Source organism: Vipera berus, assembly GCF_964194415.1.
Source record: "Vipera berus genome assembly, chromosome: 3".
Taxonomy (NCBI): Eukaryota; Metazoa; Chordata; class Lepidosauria; order Squamata; family Viperidae; genus Vipera; species Vipera berus.
Window position 1 is genome coordinate 173,292,925 of NC_138204.1, and position 21,606 is coordinate 173,314,530.

The 21,606-nt window shown below is 39.4% G+C and overlaps 1 protein-coding gene across 1 annotated transcript in view; it reads right to left on the minus strand.

Annotated features, from left to right (window-relative positions):
- Positions 1-18,864, minus strand: part of KLHL14 (kelch like family member 14) — a gene marked incomplete at its 3' end in the record, with an annotated part of 64,781 nt that extends 45,917 nt beyond the window's left edge. The window contains exons 1-3 of the mRNA XM_081324830.1: positions 18,726-18,864; positions 16,605-17,606; positions 294-415 (exon numbers count right to left, since the gene is read on the minus strand). Of these exons, the coding sequence (XP_081180956.1) occupies positions 294-415; positions 16,605-17,563 (1,081 nt within the window). The 5' untranslated portion in view covers positions 17,564-17,606; positions 18,726-18,864. The remainder of the gene's footprint in view (positions 1-293; positions 416-16,604; positions 17,607-18,725) is intronic.
- Positions 18,865-21,606: the final 2,742 nt, after the last annotated feature.

Here is a 21,606-nt window from a genome sequence, read left to right on the forward strand (position 1 = left end):
GCCATAATGTATAACGTGCACTGCACTAAAAATGCCTGCTTATTTAGAGAAGTTAAGAAAGAAAGCTTAACAAATTTACGCTAAAACATTATTAAATGATTTTAAGCCAGTTTTAATTTGGGCTTATTCACAGAAAATATACGACTTTCCTCTATCTCAATTTATTTGTCCTTGGTGAGATCCTACTGCTATATAAACAAATTTCTTCAGGGAAGCAAATCAATAAAGTGCCTAATTTGATTAGCCATGTTTTAAAATTCATCAAGGTAACTTAACATAAATAAACTGCTTACTTGTCAGTATTTTCCATGTCTTCTTTTCATCATCGTAATACTGAACCAAATTGCTGGGAAGCCGGTCAGGTCCTGGAGGCAGCCCTCCAACCAATAAAAGCATTTTCTTATTGGAACGAATTCTTCACCCCCAAAAAGAGAGAAGATAAATATCTTATGTTATTGGAGAGCGCTTTAGCAATAGCAATCAGAAACCTCACAAGAATTTTCACTGCTTACAATTTTCTATTCACTTTTTTGTTGTTGTTTCTTTTCCTTATGTCTCAACAACTTTCTGAATCAAGCAGGAAAAAAAAACACCCCAGAAAAGCTGTGCAGCCCTCTACTTAGGGGATAATACATTTTCTTTATGCAATTTGTTAAGGGTTCATTCTATAATGACCTTTTTCTTCATATCATTCCCTTAAATTATCACTCTTTACAGCTGAACGGACATGGAATGCTCTGGAGTTGTACTAAGGTTAAGCATTAAAGTTGCGTGTCAAAATCATATTAGGCAAAATTATTATTATAAGCCATTCTAAACCCAAATAACCATGAAAAAAAAACCCTAAGGACATGCCACCTAAGCTAAGTTGTCCAGGTCCCAAAAGAAACCACTGAGGTACCAACCTAGTAATAGGATGGCCTGGGTGCCATGTCCCTGACAAGTTTCATAATTGTTACACCTGGCTTTCCAAAAATTCTTATTCCATCATTTTATTTCCCAAATGACAGTTTACAGTTTACAGATGCTATTCCACATGGAGGACTTTCAAATGAGGGATGAAAGTAAGAAACTAGAGGGCAGAAATAATACAAAGCCTGGGGAAACAGTGAGAAAAAAAGGCCCCGAATCAATAAGAACATCAAACATTTCTGCTTTCTTTCTTAAGATTGCAGATTGAAACCAGAACCCTTCTGTGTAAAAGCAGTAGATCATCCCTATTTCATTGTTCCTTCTTTCTGTGCTTCTCTTCACTGTAGTTCTTAACTGTTTACAAAGAGATGCTGTAAACTCTTTTGGCCCTCTATTGGTCTCCGCAATTACCGCATCCAGATCTGGTAATCAGATTTGTTGAATGTGTGGGACAAGGAAAATTGAAGCATGTCCTGCGTGCCCCAAGTCAGCTGCTTCCCCAGCCTTCCCCATGTTTATGCCATTGAAGAATGCAAAGAATTTGCAAGCCAACTCCCTAATTACATACCTCAAATTAAATTCCAACATACCAGTACAATTAGAAGCATTTCAACAACTATTATATATTGTACTCTACTCAGATTTGAATAACCTTTCTGATGCTTGCTTTAGCCCGGCCTCACAATTTCCTCTGTTCTGCCCCAATGTCATTGCCCCTCCTTTCTTTGCTCTCCGACTGGCTATAGCAACACCAATTGGTAAAAATGAGAGTGTGGTGTTGTTGAGAGCCTCCCCAGAGTGGAGCCCTGCCAATGCCTGCCACTGATCCAGCAGCATGAACCTGCTCAACTGTGCAAAGTCACTCTAATTCCCTCCCTCTGTTTTTCTACCTTCTCCCCCAGGGGGCAGCCACTGAGAAGAGTGACTACCCACCCATCAAGAACTGGCAATTCGCTGCTATTAACCGTGACCATGATTCCCAATCTGCCTGGCAGTTCTTAAGAACAAGGCTTCAACGTCTCGTAGGCAGTAAAAGCTGTAATATGCACCCTGGCCTCCATCGCTATACCTGATGAATGCACATTTCTTTGGAACACTAATGGTTTTAACACAAATTCAAGAGAAAAGAGGAGAAGACCCCTAGATGACTACTGATTCTTTAATAGTCACTTTACATATAATTGAGTATCTATCAGTTACACAAATCCTGGAAAGTAATAAAAGCCAAAAAAGGGGGAATCGTGATAAAGTAATTCATTCTAGCATAATCAAAAATAGCATACACAGCACAGTATGTGTCCAAAATAATGTATCACTACATCATACCAGTTTTTGTGTTGCTGAGCTACTTGAGATTACTGAAGTTAGCTTCTATTATTCACTGTACTAATCCTTCACATAGCTGTATTAATCCTTAGATTTCCTTTCCATTCATCATTCTGCATTATGACTGAATTATTTGGGCTCACGTGGAAAGTGGGCAACATTTCTGATGTATATGCTTAGTGATAATGATAATAATCTCTGCTTTCAAAAGAAAAAAAGTTGATATCATTAGTGAGTCAATTCCAAAATTGACGTGAACAGCACTGGCCTTGACACAATCACCATAGTCAATTGCAAAAGGCTGCTTTACTTGTAACAGCTTACAATACATTCTGCAACAATACCTTTTACACTATCATACAATAATGTCTGTCTATCCCAGGTCCTTAGGAACTACTTGATGAATAAAAATACCAAATCCAGTCTAAACATCTAGATGACTGTGTGACCAATCATAATAATAAAAGTTCCACAGAGGGAGCTTTATTACCAATATCAATGTGCTGCAATATCAAAAAGATTCATCTGCTTAACATATAGTGTACAGGTACATAACTGGCACAGTAATCTACTAGAAACAACCAAGCCAAGTAAAGACATGTGTAGTGTTTTCTGTACAGTCTATAATTAGTAAATTAAGAATGAATTAATAACAATGAAAACAGAAAGTTCTTACTGAGAAAGCCTTCTGGAATTTGCAAAAACGTATGCCAATGTATCAAAATATGGTGCATATCATAGTACATAATATATAACATAACACTGTCAAAATTATGCTACTCATTATTTTGTTTTAGGATGGTTTTACATTAAGCCTAACCAACTCAAGCTCAGCAGCTGCACCAACAAAACTGTGCTCGTGTCCAAAAGTGCTGCTTATCCCATTTTATCTATGCCAGACATGTCAAACACAAGGCCCGGGGGCCAGATCCGGCCCGCAAAGTGGTTTCATGCGGCCCCCGAAGCCATCCTGGAAACAGTGAGGGAACGGCCCCCACTGCCTTGGCCCTGGCCCAGAGACCCTCCTTCTCCCAGAGACCCTCAGATCTGTCCCACTCCTGCCCAGGCTCCCATAGGCACCCTTGATGCGAATGAAGTAGAGCTGGCCACGCTCACCCAGTAGGCCACGCCTACCCTGGCCATACCCACCCGGCCCCCTGAGGGCAACCGCAACGCTGATGCGGCCCTCAATGCAATTGAGTTTGACACCCCTGATCTATGCCATTAATAGCTTTCGATGGAACATTCCCACCTTGATCTTGGTGAAAACTGAGTCTGAGTGATGTTAAACCATAAGTCACTTACGCATTGTCATCCTTAATAAACAAATAGTTTATTCCAGCTTCTTTGTGAAGCATGTTCAGTTTCTATCACAATTAACTTCAGCTGTTCTTTAAAATTCAAAACATTTTGGTAAAGTTGGTCAATAAGAAAACTTTTTTCAATTTTGTATTAGGTTTTACATTTCAATCTCTCCCAAATAACTCTTTCCAGGCCTCAGAGTGTTATAAAAGAATGAAGAACAATACAAGTTCATTTGTCTTTGATGAAGATTAAAAGTTAATATATATTCTGTGTAACAAAATATACAGAACATGTTGGAACCAATAAAAATTGCACAAGTTTCAGTGTTATGCACAAGAATAGGCATCTGAAATTAGCAGAAAACTGTCAGCTACCTGTTCAGTGCAGATGAAGGATCAGAGGATCAGAATTAATTAAAACCAAATATCCACAGTCACACACCTGTATTCAAGAGCATCCACTGTACGGATAGATTCCAATCTATTTAGATATGCACATGGAAGACTATTTCTGTCAATTGAGGAGTGTATTTGGAAATAACAAAATCACAGGGAATTCTTTCCAAACAAGCACATTTAGGAATGGACTTTTCATTTAATTAAATAAGTCTATTTTATCAAGACTGCCAGATTAAAATTTCACTGTAGTCATATGTTTATATGACCATACACTTTCCCCCCCAATTTATCCTACACCAAAGTGTGAATGTTTAATATTGTTAGGAATGTATTTGAACATGGATTTAAATCTCACTTATTTTAATGAATGTCTGATAGTTTAGACAAAGATTATAAAAGACTACTCTCAGAAAATATAATTAACTGTAACATAGATTAGCAGAATAGTCAGCACTCATAAAGATTACCTACAGTAAAGAGCTGCATGTTGAGTCAGTCAACTAAATTTAAAAGATGAAAAAAATTAATCAGGAATGCAACTAAAATCCTTAACACATTGGCAAGCTTCATATAGATGTTATCCTCAGATCACTTATTATCTTCAATTAAATATTAAAAATAAGGGTAAGGAGATGGAACAGTTCCCATATGTTTTTACTATGCCAGGCACTTATGACTCCTATCCTAACTGTAGTTCAAGAGGCTATATTATAAGCCAGTAAAATTAAATGCTTACAAGAGATCAGCAAGAATGAATCATATTTTCTTTGTTCTCTCAACTTTTATTGTTCATCAGAACAACCAAAGATATTTTGGTCCAAAGCCATTCTAAAAGCTAAACCAAAATGGTTTTATTAATATATGCGTTCCAAGAATATCAGGAATTTATTTATTAGATTTTTATCCTGCCTTTATTACTTTGTAAATAACTCAAGGTAGTGAACATTCATAATACTTATTCCTCTTCCTCTTTTTTGCCACAACAACCTGTGAGGTAAAAATTGGGCTGAGAGATTGAGACTGACCCAAAGTTATCCAGCCGGTTTTCATGGTTACGATGGGACTAGAACTCACAGTCTCCTGGTTTCTAGGCCAGAACCTTGACAACTATGTCAAATTAATGTGTAAATAATATCCAACTTCAAGAAGAATTTTAGGAACAATTTCATACTTCCCTTTTTCAGTAAGTCAGTCCTTATCACCCAAATCCAATGTTTTCAGCCATTTCTCCATATAAGATACATATAATCTGCCAAAAAGGACAAGGGTAATATAAGCAGAAGGCTGTACACAATCTTTCATCCACCTTTAAGACTATAATAATTGAAATAAATCAAAAATAATCAAAAAAACTGGGGAAATGACTTCTACACTGTAGCCAATGTATCTGATAGCTTGGAATGACTGTGAGCTATTTTATTCGGAAAATGTTCTGCAAATATATCGTGACATGGAGATAAGGGCAAATAACGGTAAATTATTCTGGGAACTCACAAGAAAAAGCTTACTGGATTAAAATTCTGCTGAAAGCATTGATAAAATTCACTGGTGAATCTTTGACAATAACCCTATATAAAGTAAGCTCTATAATAGCTGTTCCCAGCCTAAGACCTATCTGATATGTTGAACTACAGCTTCAGTAACCTACTTTATGTATCCAGCACATCTAGATGTACTTTAAAAGAACTTATACCTATAAATTCAAGAAGAGGCACAAGGAAATAATCAGTATTCATCATTCTATATAAGCTATATATTATAGAAATTAACAATGTTACGCTCTGCAACAAAGAAATTATTTTTATCTTCCTTACAAAAATAATTATATTACAATAACTTTTGGACACTAATGGACTTTAGTAATTCCAAATTATTATAACAACAAAGGAAACATAAATAAAAACTAGCTAGTCACAGCCATGCATTAAATTTAATCTGTGTTTTACAACAGTGGTATCTTTCTTCAGGCTCAATCAGAAATCTAAACAAAATGGTTACTTTAATGAATTATAAAGAGGTATCTTGTGTATCAAAATATCCTTGTTAAATGATGGTGCAAGATACACAATTCCAATGAATCAGTTAAACAGCAGTGAGCATATTTTAAAATGTGATATATATTCTTACATTTTTTTGCTTTTCTTTGTTAATACCACTGCTTTAATTCTCATATCACTGTTGCTTGAATTTGTTATTACTATAATAATCATGGCAAAACCTATTTCTCTCATTAGAGCTGTAGACAGTGTGTGTGTGTGTGTGTGTGTGTGTGTGTTAAGAGGGAGAGAGGGATGGAGAGAGAGTTTTTGTGTGTATTGTACATACATTTGGAAATGAAGACATCCTGTATGCATGTTTGTTGAGAATCCATAATAAGCTATAAGTCTCTGCTGAATGGATAATGATGATGATACTCCCTGCAAATAAGGGATGTATAAAATGATAGCGATTGATAAGAGTGATGGAAACTCTGAAACTTCAAACTAAAGGTTTTCAAATTTTGCAACTAGCATGTATTAGGTCATAAATCAATTATATTAATATGTGTTTCACACACAGTAATGTGAAGAGTTGCCTTGTAATGAAGTAATAGTTGTTTTTAATTAAAAAAACAGAGAAGAAGATATGTCTGGAGTGTAAAGAAGGCAATCTATGCACAGGTGACAAAATATACAGCTATTAGCTCTGCATAGAAAAGAACTCTTAACTAATTACTACCATGGCTTCCCATTCAAGTCTGCCAATTTGTTTTATGGCTTTGGGTTTCTCTTTAAGCCTGAGACTTACTTATTTTAACTGAAAGCTTAGGTAAGATTTCAAACAGGCAGATCAAACATAAAACTGAATACAGAAGTATAAATCAAGAAAGAGTACAAATATATCGCAATGTATTTGGCAATATCATAAGGACAATGCTGAGGGCAATTGTTCTGGACCTGTGGTACTGCCACCAGTCTGCTAACATGGAAATATTTGAATAGTAGTATTGTTTGTGTGATTTGGTGCTTCTGATCAGGAGCTATATGTGCTTGAAAAAGCAATATTGACATCAGAGGAACAGATACAACCAATAAAACATTCTGAATAGCCAAATGATTTACATGAATAATGTGTTTTTATGTTAGTGAAACATGAATTTCTTACTTTGTTTTTAAAAGTAAATAATTTTACTTTTAAAAGTGAATTATTTTCTATCACCTACACTTTGAAAAGTTTATTAATTTAAAACTTTTGTTAGAGCTGTAGAAAATGAAAATTGATTAAAAAAATTCTAAAGCCTATAATTGTCAGAAATGGAGGTAGTCATTAGGTTAAGATTAATTAATTGCTGCTGTGTTTCTAAAAACACATCTAAGTTTGTGAAATCACAGATAGAAGGTTCATTTTTTTAAAGTATCCCACTTTGACAGCTATAATAGGGATAAACAAAAAGTGAGGAATCAAAAGTTCTGGCAAAAATAATGTATTATATACAGAACATTGGTGTCATTTACACACACACATGCCAGTATAGCAACTACACTAAGGAGAAAAGAACCAAATTTCAAGGAAATGTAGCAGACTGCAAACCCAGAACACATTTCAATGTTGTATTAGTGAAAGGATTTCCCCAGGATCTCCCCAAAGTTCAAAATACATTCAAATTCTTATTCCTATTCCTGGATAAAGTTCAATTGTATCAAGCAATCTGCTACTTTAAAATCATTTTTTCTGCTACCTCCAAATGTTTTTTTTCTCTCCATTACAGAGGTATCATTAGTCTTCTAGTGATTTTCTTTGTACAAAATCTCCTTGGTGGCCACAGTCTAGTTTATTGTTTACTTTATCTTTCTTTGATGAACCTGAAATTCCCAGGACAAAACAACAATTCTCATGGTTGATTTCACCAAATTATCTTTTAGGACAAGTTATTTTTATAAAATTGTAACCTATTTTTATCTTATTTCCCTATATTCCACCTTATTCTAGATATTATATGCTTTCCCACATCAATTTGGTATCCCCAGATGCTACTGATCCAAATCTAATGAGAAGAGATACAAAAAGATAATCTTGGGCTAAAGACTTAATTGGAGATGCTCTTTAGATGATAATACACATTACTTCATTCACTTCAAAATGGGTTAGTTTAACCCTGCTTCATTTGGAAGTCCTCTTGCTCATTCAGCTAAATGGGACTTCAGATTTCTGCCCTAACGTTTAAATGAATTGGCATGTAATACTTGCTTTTCTTCGACCATGCTGCTTCTTACTCTGCTATGATTAGAATCTCATAGTTATATATTAATTTCCCTTTTGGTTTTCAATGCACCTCCCTTAATAGTTTGTCAAGAAATAATTAAATATCCTAATTCTTATAACTGGCATTCTCACTGTCTATCCTTGTTATGTCCCACAGTATGAATCTATACTTTTCAAGCATTTATGTTTGTGAGTGGTATTCTGTATGCAAATGTTCAGAATTGAGACTGGTATTCTTGGTTTTGTCATTAATTTTAGCCTTCTCATTTCTTTATAAATCTTTTGAGTGTACAGTTATTGTCTGGCCAATCACCCAAATCAGAAGACACTGGGCAGTAGTCATATAAAAAACAAAACATTAAAACTAATCATCTGACCCCCAAATGCCCATATAAAATTAATCTGAGCTAGAAGCAGACTATCATAGATTACAAAAAAAGATATTGTGTGAACCTCCAAGGTAAGTAAGTTACAAATCATGGAGGCCACTACAGAAAATTACTGGTAATTAAATGTTTTTAAAAAATCAATCATTAAAATAAAATTAAAACAGCTGTATATAACTAAAATCTCAATTCTCAATTGTTTGATGAAACAGACAGGTTTTTTACCTGTTTCCGAAATAATGAAAGTGTGGGGGCTATCTGGATCATGAGGAAAGGAGGTAGCATGTTCCAGAGACACAAGGGCACCACTTAATGTTTCCAGGCTCTTATCCCTTAAAATGTAAATAGTACTAAATATGCCCTTCCTGTGCTGCTCAAACAGGGCACATAGATTCTATCTGAAAGTGATAATCCTTGAGTAATCTGGACTCAAACTAAATAGCCTTTTGTAGGTCAAAACAAGCACTTCGAGTTGTACTTGGAAACAAACTAGTAACCACTGGATAACTGACCATAGGAATACTGCTAAAGTGACTTTCATTAACCACCTGTACCTGCTAAAGGCAGTCTTCAAAGGCAGCCCCAAATAGAGCAATTGAAATATTCAAGTCTCAAGGCAAAGTCATGTGTAATTGTTTTTAGCACCTCCTGGTCCAAAAAAACCCCCATGAGCCACAGTCTGTACTTGTTGATTCAGTAGGTGCTCTGAATTCAGGAAAACCTCATGTCATGGATTTGGCATTTCAGAGGGAACATGACTACATCCAGAAACAGCATAAGGATCAACCATATTACTTTGTCTTTCTGAGACTCAGTTGCAATTTGTTTTGTGCTATCCAATCCCATTACTGCTTCCACGCCCCAGGTGAGGGCACTTACTAAATCTTCTGTACAGCCCAAATAGAAACAAAGAACTAGATATTGATGATACCTCAACCTTGAAAGGATGCATGATGTCACTCAGTAATTTCATTTACATACTTAACAGTATGAGGGAAAGAGGTGAGCCCTGTGCCGCGATACAGAGCTTGGTCCTTTCCAATCACTGCCAACTGAACTGCCTATTTATAGCCTGGCATGAAATTTCAACAGAGGGAAGTGAGTATCCATGTTGGTGAATCCTCTCCGTCAAGGAAAGAGAGCTTCAGAAGGCAACTGCTGTTAGATAGTTCTAGCCCCAAAGGCTGAGGCAATGCACTGTGGCCAATTCAGATCACTTGCGAGGGCCTCAACTGGCACACGGCCTGTCATTCTTATATAACATTAAATGTTACAGCCTAGTGGTACCAAACTCTCACCACATCCAGGATCCCATGGAGAAGACTTCTATTACATCTTTCCATTACTGGCTCCTTGCTACTGCTTCAACGCAGGCATCAATATGTTGTTAATTTGCATTCCAAAAATTGGGAATTTACCCATTGCTAGAGAACTTTGCTTAAATCATGCATGGGCCATTGAGAAGAAGATGACATTGCACTCCTAGATAGAAGTGTATCTACCAGATTTTATATTATGGTTCAATGAAATTTGTTAATTCTCAGCATTTGAATTAGCTGGGTCACCCCAGGTTAGTCACTCTCATTCAGTTCTAGGAAGAAGGAACTGGCAAACATCTTCTGGAAAAAACTTGCCAAGAAAACTACAAGGATTAGTCCAGGCAATTGCCTTTAGTTAAAAAGCTAATTCAAAGGCACACAAAAAAGACCAATGTAGATCATCATCTACCTTGACTTTGAATTGGTGAGCAAATCTTAGATAGGATTACATTTACCACCTTCACTCAATCAGTTCAGAGTTATGCCTCCTCCAACCAATTCACAAAGGATAAAGATCTTATTATAAGCAGTTCTGGCATTCACTAAAGGCAAGAAATAGAGGGACCAGGGGAGAAGCAGATGGATTAGAAGAAGGGACAGGCAATTTCCCCGTTCCTTGAAAAGCAAGATGATTACTGTCATATCTCCTTCTGCCTGACACTTCAAAAATGTGCCTCATAACCACTTGGTGCCATTCTGGATCCTCACCTACATTCAAATTTGGGGCCTACCTATATCAACAGAGTTATCTAGTATTTGATTATGTGGTGATTAGCTTCTTTTTTATATATAAAATTCAAATATTGCAAATGTTGCATTTTGAATCTCTTGCTAAATTTAACCTTCAAGAGATAGTTGTTCCTTTATTAAGGCAGGTTATCTTTTAAGACATGAGTTTTCAGAGTTGCGGGGTGTATGTGTGTGTCTGCTTTTTCAGCCATTACTTTCTCCAGACACCCCCAATCAGTCTGCTTCTGTTAATCTTGGCAGGGTTTATTTGTGCAAAATCAGTTATATCCCATGAAATGACACAGCAACAGATATACTATGTTCAAAGAAAACTTGGGAGCCATAACCTTCCTGAAAGCATTCCAGGGTAAGTAAATCAGGCTTGTAAAGCTGAGAACAAGATTTTTTTTAATAAATCCTGTTAGAAAATTATAGATTGATAAACAGCTAATAACTTTCCTTTAGGAAACATTCACCTATAATGTATTGTGGCATATTTGATTATTTGTCAGAATAACTCACTCTGAATCATTTTTGCCAAATATAAATAATGATACTATTTTAAGTTTAGGAATTGTTCGTGCCAGTGTGACAGAAACATATAATGCATCAGGCTTTCTACAGAGATCCCCAGCGATAATGCCAAAGGAAAGTGACTCTTTAGAAAAAGGGAAAACAAGCATCTTCTGATTTGGAAATTTACCTAGAAGATGAAGAAATGGCAACCCACAGGCCAATATTTGTTTTATTAAGCTCAAAAACAGCAGGTAGTAGATTGACCCTCTATTACTCAGCAGGATACTTTGATTTAAATCACAATTCAGTACCTCTGCAATCCTCTACAGTTAAATTGCTTAAATCCCAGTAAATCCCAGTATTTAAACAGCCTGTGTGCAAGATTGCTGCCCAAGAGAAAAGACAAAATTAAATACATGTTTTATACTGCTTACTTGTATTTTAGATATTTCTTAAACAGAACTGCTTCTCAGGTGATTGATAGAACAATTGAATCATATTGAACTATAGATAGGTACAGCTTCCAACCAACTACAAGAAATATCCTTAAACAATATTTTTGCATATATAAAAAACATCAAAATGTTCAAATTGGTGATAGTTTACTGGGAGACCAGCATTTCTTGTGACATGAGAAGTAATTTGACCAAAATGCTATGAATGGATAAATTTTTCAATTGAGACTTACGTTCAAATCATAACCAGATATACTTTTACAAGTGGATCATAGAATATTCCTATTCAATCTAATTTAGTGAACTCAAAAGTAGAGAGGATAAAATAGAATTATTTCACACATAATGTCAATGCTTCTGGAATAAGAAGGATACATATGTGTGACAAATAAATTTAGTAAATAAATGAATAAATATATTCCTTAACTAGTGATAAATATAACAATATCCATAATTGTATGGTAGAGAAATAATAGGACATGGCTAAAATTAATCATTGCAATTATATTAAGTGCAGATGATGTTGTCATACTCCAGACTGGCTGGCAGCAAGTGTATAATGCAATGAAAATGGATCAAAAAGGTTGTTAACTGAAGCAGGACTGAGGTCACAATGACTATGATAAGTTGGCAGATAAAGACCCCAAATAAGAAGTTTCTAAGAAACATTATAGTGCATAATCTCTTTGGACAAAATCATAACACATTCTTAAAAGGCAGGTATTTGTCTTAGAATTCCTTCATAGAAAGCATGCCTTCAAATCAATGTTTCTTGGCAGAACACTACATATTTAATACAGACTACTGCATATTCAGTAAGAAGAGATGCTATTGAGGTTCTAAAGATCTAAAAATGTCAAGAGTATTCTATTTACATAGTGAGCTTAATACTTTACAAATGAGGGTATGCTGCTTGCAATAAGCTGGCCATGAAAAAATTTGCTTTAAAGCCCACTCTGCACAAGCGTGCTATGTTTATTGTGTCAGTAAATGAAAACAGCCTGAAGCTGCATGGATTGACTGGTTCCCTACTCTCATTAAAGGGATAAAAATGTAGTTATACTTTTACATATTTTCTGAGCATAGATATTCAGCAGAAGTCATAATGATGTCAATCATACCGTGACATCATTTGTTTGCCCTCAGTAGTTCCTAGACCAATTTGTCCTAAAGAAACCTTTTTTAAGGGACAGGGTGCGCATTCAACAAAACACAACTTAAGCAATCCTCCACATAGTTCTAATGTAGCAAGCTATTTCTTCAGAACCCCTTTTCTTAAACAAGTTCTTTCTGGCTAAAGGAAAACTTACAAAACTGCCATTTCCAAAATTGCAACCATAAAATCAGATTTTCAGTTCAACCAGCAAGATCAGTGTGCAGAAGCAAGGCTGTTAGCACTTACTGAATCAGGAACAAAGGGTAAATCAGACATGCACCACAGTGCTCATCTTGTGATAGGTTCTATTTGCACCATACTAATTTCAACTGAATTCATTCTCCAGTTTGTGATTAGAAATGTTCCTAAAATAGTATATATAAATAATTTAAAAGCAATGTAAAAAGTCATACTGAAAATAGCATAATTATTGACTCCGAACAAAAACAAAAATAGCTTTACAAAATACATCTATAAGCCTTAAAACAGTAGCATTTAAATCATCAGTTAGAGGGCAAACTAAACTGGGGATAATATTAGCTTAAAAAAATGAAAGGCAAAATTAAATACAAGACACGAATACACTAGAATTAACAGGAACACAAAAAGTTTTTGCTTTAAGTCAAAAAGGTTATAGGCACTAGACATGCCACCCTGGGGAGAGTAATTGAAAGCTCAAGATCTTCAACAGAATACATCCAGAGCAGTATTTTCCAAGATGGTCTTAAGAGTTTGGATACAGACAGTGAAGGGCAAAGACACATTCCAGCTTTTGATTGTTGGAACTAGTCCACCCTGCATACAACTATAATTACAGCATTTGGATGTAAGCATACAAATAAAAACATCATTTTTTCTAAAAAAAATATACATCTCATTTTAAAGTTTTAAATAATGAGAATGAAATGTACATATAAAGTTAACTCTTTACTGACTGAATACAGAACACCTAGCACTTTACACAGCTGCAATTTTTAGTATTTTCAGAATGAATTCCTATTAATTAAATGTCATTTTAACATAATCATGATAAAAAATATCAGTGTTTTCACATTTTTGATTTCTTATATAACAGTTTAAAATAGCCAATTACTACAAATCCCAAAGCATCTATGCACTATGCACTACACAAGTAGTGTTTTAGAAACAAAGGTGTTATTTTAAGCAAATAAGGAATATGGTTACCAAATATGTTTAAGGCCTGAGACAGCCCTATTAAAGGAAATAGGAGTTTAAACGTTAGTTTAAGAGTGGATGCATTAATTCTGTTTCTTTATTCTTGAAAAGCAAGAAGTTATTTATGGCAATCCACTATTCATCTCTCAGCACCCAAAACTATCAGAAGGTGGGAAAGAATCAGATTTACGTATTACTTCCCAATGCTTGCATTTTTTGTCATGTTAATTTACAATGTTATTATTTCCTCCAGAAATCAATAAAGGTATGTAAAAATCATCCACTGTGTTCATTTAACATAATTCACTATACTTTCATAACTTTTTTACACAAATTAAAATCTTATCTCTAATATTTACACATTTTCTAAAATATTTTTAATGCTAAATTTTAAGAGCTTTTTATTTTTAAACATTTATGCCCCAGTTTTTCATTGTGTACCATTAAGACTCTTGAATCTTAAGAGCTCAATCACAGGTGTCACAAAAACCATATGGCATAAATTAAATATAAATATATACATACACACACAACCTTCTTTAGTGTATATGTACTTTTTTCTGTGTCTTAGGATACATAAAAGAATAAATAACAGATGGAGTATGTGTGATAATTCAGCACAGTGGCATGGTTAGGCCTATTAACAATCAAAGTGATAAAGCTGAGTAATATTACCATTAAGGTAAGAATATCAGAGTTAGTCAGAACAACATGGTTTTTTATATGACAGCAATTCCCTTGTTTTAATATTCTAAATATGTCCAAAGTTATTCTATATCCAATTCTGAATATATTTATTGATATAAAAAGTAATGCAATGCAAACCTATGCGTGTTTTCTTGAAAACAAATCTCATTGAATTTAATAGGGCTACTGTCCAGAAAACTGGATAGTAGATTCCATCCAGGATGAAGTAAGACGACAGCAAAGTAAGGCCAGTATCACTATTTCTGATACTTGTAAACATTCAGAAGTCACATCCTTCAAATGATATGGACCAATGAAGCTGGAAGGTATTTGCACTGAACCAAACTATCTGGTATCTCGGTAATCCACCTCAAGGAAAGACCCATCACGTCACAGGTGGTGCACAGAATTCAAGCTAAGGAAAGCACCACAATTTGCCACCATATGGGGAAGCTATTGAGCCCCCAAGACACTAAATAGCTCATAATACAGTTGGGCATTTTAAAAAAAGCCCTCAAGAAAGGAACATGATAAATTCTTCAGGTATCACTTACTGAAACTTTGTATAAGTTCTTCTACGCAAAGCAACAAGATACCCTTCAAAACACTACAAGTCTATTCCCTGACCTATTATGTCAGAAAGTATTGCTTAGTATAGAAAAATGTAAAAGTCTTAAGATATATGCAAACTTTCAGATTGTTTACTTAATATGAAACATAATTTATATGTTCTGTTTATGTTGTAAATTTACGTCCTAAATTATCTGTTTAAAACGTTGTATGAGACACTTTCCACTGATATATTCACAGCTTTACTCACTTAAAGGGAAATTCTTGTGATGTCATAGGCATACTTCAATTTTCCCAACACAACAGGGATTATTTCATTTTCTCTAGTATTAGTATATACATAATTTGATTGTAAGATATAAACTCAGACCATAGCATTAAAATCTACTCCATTTCTAAATTGCTTTTTAAAATTTTAATTGCAAAATGTTAAACTGGATAAAAGGTAAAGAGACCATAATTAATTCTGTGTTCTGGTAATTAAACATAATATTTGCATGTGTTATTTTGGTGGTCACAGAAAACGAACCAGCAAAACACTAATTCTAAGTAGAAAAGGCCCAGAGAACCCAGGGAACTCATAATGGGATTTAAAACTAATGGTACCAAGGCATGGCTGCTTGCCCATCTAATTTTCTTCCCATATTGTATTTTAAGAGATGTCTACTGAATTATCCAGCACATTTCACTTTCCCCTGTCACCAATCTTACTTGCTGTATTGTGCATAGCTCCTCTAAAACCAGTTGGATGGACGAGGTATTTTAACTCCATCTCACAATACAGAGTCTGAAGAACATGCTATTTAGGGGGGTCCCTCCCCTCTACTCTCTTTGCTCTCAAAAGGATGCTCTTCTTATACATCTTCTCCAATACTTCATTCTTCTGTTCTCCCAAATTAATAAGCCCTTAAAAGGAGGAGGACTCCATAACTTGCTTTCTTCCAATACCCAAACAGCATCTCTTCCAGAAAAAGGGAGATAGGAATGCATTGGTAATCGTTTTGTTTGTTCTTCAGAAACTTCTCAATGTGTTGCATTAAGGATAAGCTATTGTCAAAAATAGTACATTCTGACCCAATCCTGAAAACTTTCAACAATCAAACTCACCAAATAAAAAATTACAATTTTCAAAGGGAATTAACTAACAATTGCCCTGGTTGTTTCTTTTTTTTTTGCGACCTAAGTTATTATGTATCTGTTACTGTTGCCAGAATGTATTTTCTGCTGTTTTCTATTTTCCTACAATACCTATGGGAGGTACATACACCCCGCCCTTAACTCTACTCAGCAAGTCCCTCTCAGGCGCTCCCTTAACTGCTTAGAGCTGAAGTCAACTTTTGAACTTTACGTTTCATACATACTTAGTTAATGCCCTGTGAAATACTAGGTTTCTGCCGAATTCTGCCACCTCCCCCTTTCTTTTTTACCTGCTGGCTAGACTTTGTCTGCAGTGCTGCCTAAAAGGCATCAGGTGGTAGTTCATGGCGTCCAGAAGTAGCTTCTGGCAGACTGGGTCCGTACGCATGAAATCCACCGACTGGACCCGCTCGACCAGCTCCGGGGCCGGGATGAGGGCAAAGCGTAGACGCTTCATGAGATCCGGGGCGTACTGCATGCGGGTCTCCCGATCGTGCTCCAGCCACAGAACGGACATCTGGAAAAGCGCCAGCTCCGATTCAACCGGGGGAGGCAACGAGTCTAGCAGGGCGCGCATCTCCTCGAAGTTGAGCAGGAGCACGTCCTCCACCAGGTACTTGTTGGCCAGTTTCTTGGTCTCTTCGAGGCCGTGTAAGGCTGCGATCTTGCACACTTGCTTGTAGTTCTGGACGGAGATCTGGTCGTTGAGGAACTGCACGCACAGCTTGGTGACCTGCGGGATGTGCAGGATCTTGCTGACCGACAACACCTCCTCCACCGTATCCAGGGAAAGGGTCACGTTGGCCGTATACAGGTACTCGAGCACCAGTCGCAGTCCGATCCTCGAGCAGCCTTGCAACACCAGGTTGTTGATGGCCCTAGGGCTGGCCAACAGCTTGTCCTCCGGTGAGGAGGAAGGCGTGCCGGGCTCCTCCTGCTGCTGCTGCTGCTGCTCCTTCGGAAGCAGGCCGTCCTGAGCTCCCGGTCCAACGCCCAAGGGGTGATTAAGCCCGCTCCCCCCGCCGCCGCCGCCTCCCCCGCCTCCTCCACCGGCGGTGCTGGAGAAGAGCGATCGGAAGTACTGGGAGCAGGAGGCCAGCACGGCCTTGTGGCAATGGAACTGTTGGCCTTGGGCCGTCAGGGTCACGTCGCAAAAGAGCTGCTTCCTCCACAGCAGGTTGAGGCCGTGCAGCAGATTGTCGCTATGGCTGGGGTCGAAGGTAGACGTCCTGTCCCCGGACCGTGACATGGCGAGCAGCCTCAGCGCACCTGGCTGGAAACCCACCTCCGACCTGGGCAAAGAGGGGCAAGGCGGGGGTGGGGGGATAAGGAGAAACGAGTGGTTGGGAGGGGGCACACAGAGTAATCAACATGGAGCTTTACAGGCCTGGCTCGCCCGTCCGACTTGCAAAAGCCGAGAGGCTCCCTATCCAGCCGTCCCCTTCCCCCCATCGCGGCAGCCTTCGGGCTGCATGACATTTTCTGCACCCCCCGCCAAGGGGCTTCGTCCTTCATCGGCAGGCGAGACGGGTTCCCTCCCCAAAGTGGGTGGGTGGGGGGGGGTTGCGGGCAACTACTTTCTTTCCGCCTAGAAACCGAGGCGCGCGCGCGCGCCACTTGCGAGCAGGCTGCCGTCGAATTTGCAACGGGGCATTTCCCGTGCAGGGGGGGGGGGAAAGGCGGAAGGTGGGCGGGGGGGGGAGAAGAGAGAGAGAGAGAGAGAGAGAGAGGAGAGAAAAGAGTTTGGGAGTGGTTGTTCCGTAAGCTGTGAAAGCTCGCAGGACGGTTACCCAATGACCCAACGGAAAGGAAAGGAAAAAGAAGGCACCCCGTCCTTCCAAAGTCCAGAGCCAGGCCATCACTTGAGCCAAGCTGACTGAGCTGCCCCCTTCGCATGCCCCTCCCCCTTCCCCCCCCCCCAAACTGCGCCTTTCCCGCCTTTGCAAGCCGCTGTTTCTGCAGAGCGAGAGACGTTTCGCCTTGAAGCAGTACGTGAAAAGAGGGAGGGGAAGGTCCTTCGGTGCCGAGCCAGGGGGAGCGCAGCCGCGGGCACCGAACTCTTGGCCAGACCTTCTCGCGCCTGCTGCGTTACACCGGGCGAGGGGCAGGCCAGCCGCCTCTGCCTCCGGTGCTAATTTTGCCCGGGCTGGGTTTCCCCGGGGTGAGAAGCGGCGGGGCTTTTAACTCGGGCAACTCTGGGAAGTTCGGGGCGGGGAGGGGGAGGGAAACCAGCTCGGAGGGCCTGGGAGCTACTGGGGAAAAAAGGAGGAGGAAAATAACAGGCGGGAAAGTCTCCCTGCGCCTCGAGAAAGCGGGAGCCAGAGCGCCCCTGCCAAAGTCGCCAGACTCTTTGAGGGCGGAGGCGGCGGGGAATGAAAAAGGCGAGCCTTAAAAAGACCTGCCAGTTGCACCTGCTAGTGGCGAGGGGAAAAGGGACCCGCGGTGGCTTTAGCCCGCCTCGGAGAGAGTGGAGCCCGCCACAGCACAGCAAGTGCCGCCGCCGCCGCCGCCTCTCCTCTGCAGGATTCCAGCGAGGACTGCTACTTCCATTGTACCGTCCCCTTTTTTTCCGGCAGTGCTTGCACTCCGCGCTTTCTCCTACGACCGGAGGAGTCCTCTTCCCCGGCTACTTTCCTTCCCTCCCAGCAGTCAGGTTTTAAGAAACCTCCAAGAGCCTCTCCCTTTAAGTGGATCTGGTCATTCCTCTCCTCCATCCACATTTACACACCTCCCATTCTCCCTCCCCCTTTTTTTTCCCTCCTCTGGCCATTTCTTACAATTCGAGTTTATTCTCCAAAGACGTGTGTGAAACACAAGTGCCCCCTCCGTACTTCTCGTCCACAGAAATCGCGCGCATACATACACACACACACACACACGCATACACCGTCTTCACGACAATAAACAAGCCACAAGAAAATACAGCCAAGACGGTTAGACCGAAGGCCAGAAACTTACCTGCTTCACAACCAGCTGCCAAAGTAAAGGTTCACTTAAGCTCACCCCCCCAAAAAAAAAATTCAATTGTCCTTCCTTTTTAAAGGTTTGATTGCTCCTTCAAAACAAAAACAAAAACAAAAACCTTCTTGTTCCCAATTCCAAGCAGTCACTCTTTACAATTTATTTTGTCGTACATCATTTGATCACCGTGAATTAGCAACAGCAAGAAAATGTACGAGAGGGAGAAGGGGAGAGAGAAAGAGAGAAAGCGCGCAGAGCTTTCTGCAAGAGAAGAAGAAGAAAAAATGTACGTGTGACAAATTATGCTACCAAGAAACAACACATCATTATCCTTGGGCCTGGGGCTCAGTGAGTCGTAACGAGAGTAATAGGAAATCCACGGTTGGGGAGAGAAACGGTCGTGCATGGCCAGTGGAGAGAGACCATACAGGGGGATGGATGCTGGAGAGACTCGCAAAATTATGGCTCAAGGCTATTGTAAAAATTGTCGAGCGTAAATGACTGCGATTTCAAACATCTTTGGAAGAAAGAAGGGGAGAAAGCGACCCCCCCTCCCTTCCTCTGCCTCTCTCGTCTCTCTCTCTCTATAAAGAACCGTCAAGTTTTAGTGCGCATTGCTAATTAGTCAATTTCTCTCTGCCTTCACAGGCTGGCGACTTTGCTGCTGAGCTGAAACTGCTAATTTCTGTGACCAGCTTTTTTTCTTAGCTGTGATCTGGATGAATGAGTAGCTGTCTCACAGAGATGACAAAAATAAACTCTAATCCCCCCAAAAAATTTCCACTACATCTTTCTCATGCATAGATTTATGATCTTCAGGCACCAAGTGCAATATGCAAACTTTGGTGCCTGTACAATATGCTCCTAGAGTCATACTAGCCATTATTTTTTCTGCCCCCTCCCTTGTGATGGAAACTCTGATCTAGGTATAAGAGATATTGCCACCCTCTTAACTCTATGTTATTAGCTTGACAGGGTACATCCTGGTTCATGCATCTGTGAAAGAAAAAGATGGAGGAATAGAGGTAAAATGAGGCTAGTGCATAGTATTGGTACTATAACTATTCCATTTTAATAGTTCATCTGTGCCATCTGAGATTTATGCCCTTGTTTGAAAGCATATTTTCTCTTATCATTTTGTCTGGCTAGACAACTGTCTCTGTACTTCACTGTCAGCTGAACAGATAACAGATCAGAAGTCACTTTTATTATCAGATTAGCATATTGTCAGATTTCTTTTGGAGTCTAGAGACTGCAGTGCAGGAGATGACTTGAAAAGTAGGGAGATGGCTATTCTTTAACCCAGGGCTTTTCAACCTTTTCACCCATTGTACCACTTTTAGGACAAGGCAATATCCGAGTACCACCAGTCACCCAGCAAGGTGTCAAAACCTTGACCAAAAAAAAAAAAAAAAGGAAAAATGATAAAGTACACATAGTCCTCGACTTACAACAATTCGCTTAGTGCAGGGGTCAGCAACCTGAAACAGTGAAAGAGCCACTCGGAACCGGTTCCGTCACAAAGGAAAAACTGGGAGCCGCAAAAATGTGTGCGCATGCGCATACATGCGCGCATGTGCAGAACAGGGTTTGACTGAAGAGTGGAGCCAAGGCGAGATATGCACCTACCCTGCATATTTGAATTGATTGGTTGAACTTTTTTAGTCCCACTTTTTTTTTTGGACTGCACGTGGCAGAGGACTGGGAGCCGCAAGAGACGGCTGAAAGAGCCACATGTGGCTCCGGAGCCGCGGGTTGCAGACCTGTGGCCTAGTGACTGTTCGAAGTTACAACGGCACTGGAAAAAGTGAATTATGACCATTTTTCACACTTATGACTGTTGCAGCATCCCCAGGGTCATGTGATTTACATTTGGATGCTTGGCAACTGATTCATACTTATTCAGTGTCCCAGGATCATGTGATCAATGGCCAGGGGGCGTGGCCAGCTCATCACTCAGGTTGCAGGGTACCTGTGGGGGGGAAATCCGTGGGTCTCTGGTGGAGGGGAGTGGGACTGGGATGGGTGCCTTCCCTCTCTCCCATTGTCCCTTCTTTCCTTCTCTCTCCTTTTGTCCCTTCCCTCCCTCCCTCCCATTGTCCCATGCTACGCCGCCAAGATCCCAGCCCGGTTTTGGCAAGTAGTGGTGCATTCTCATCCACATGGAGCGGCCGGGCGAAGTAAACCACTGACATCATGGCCCTGCCTATGCACGCACAGAGGCAGAGGAGAGCGCATGCGCCTCAACCTCTGCATGTGCATAGGCAGGGCAGGGATGTCACCGGTTCACCTCCCGTTTTCAGACACATACATTACGAACCAGCTACTTCT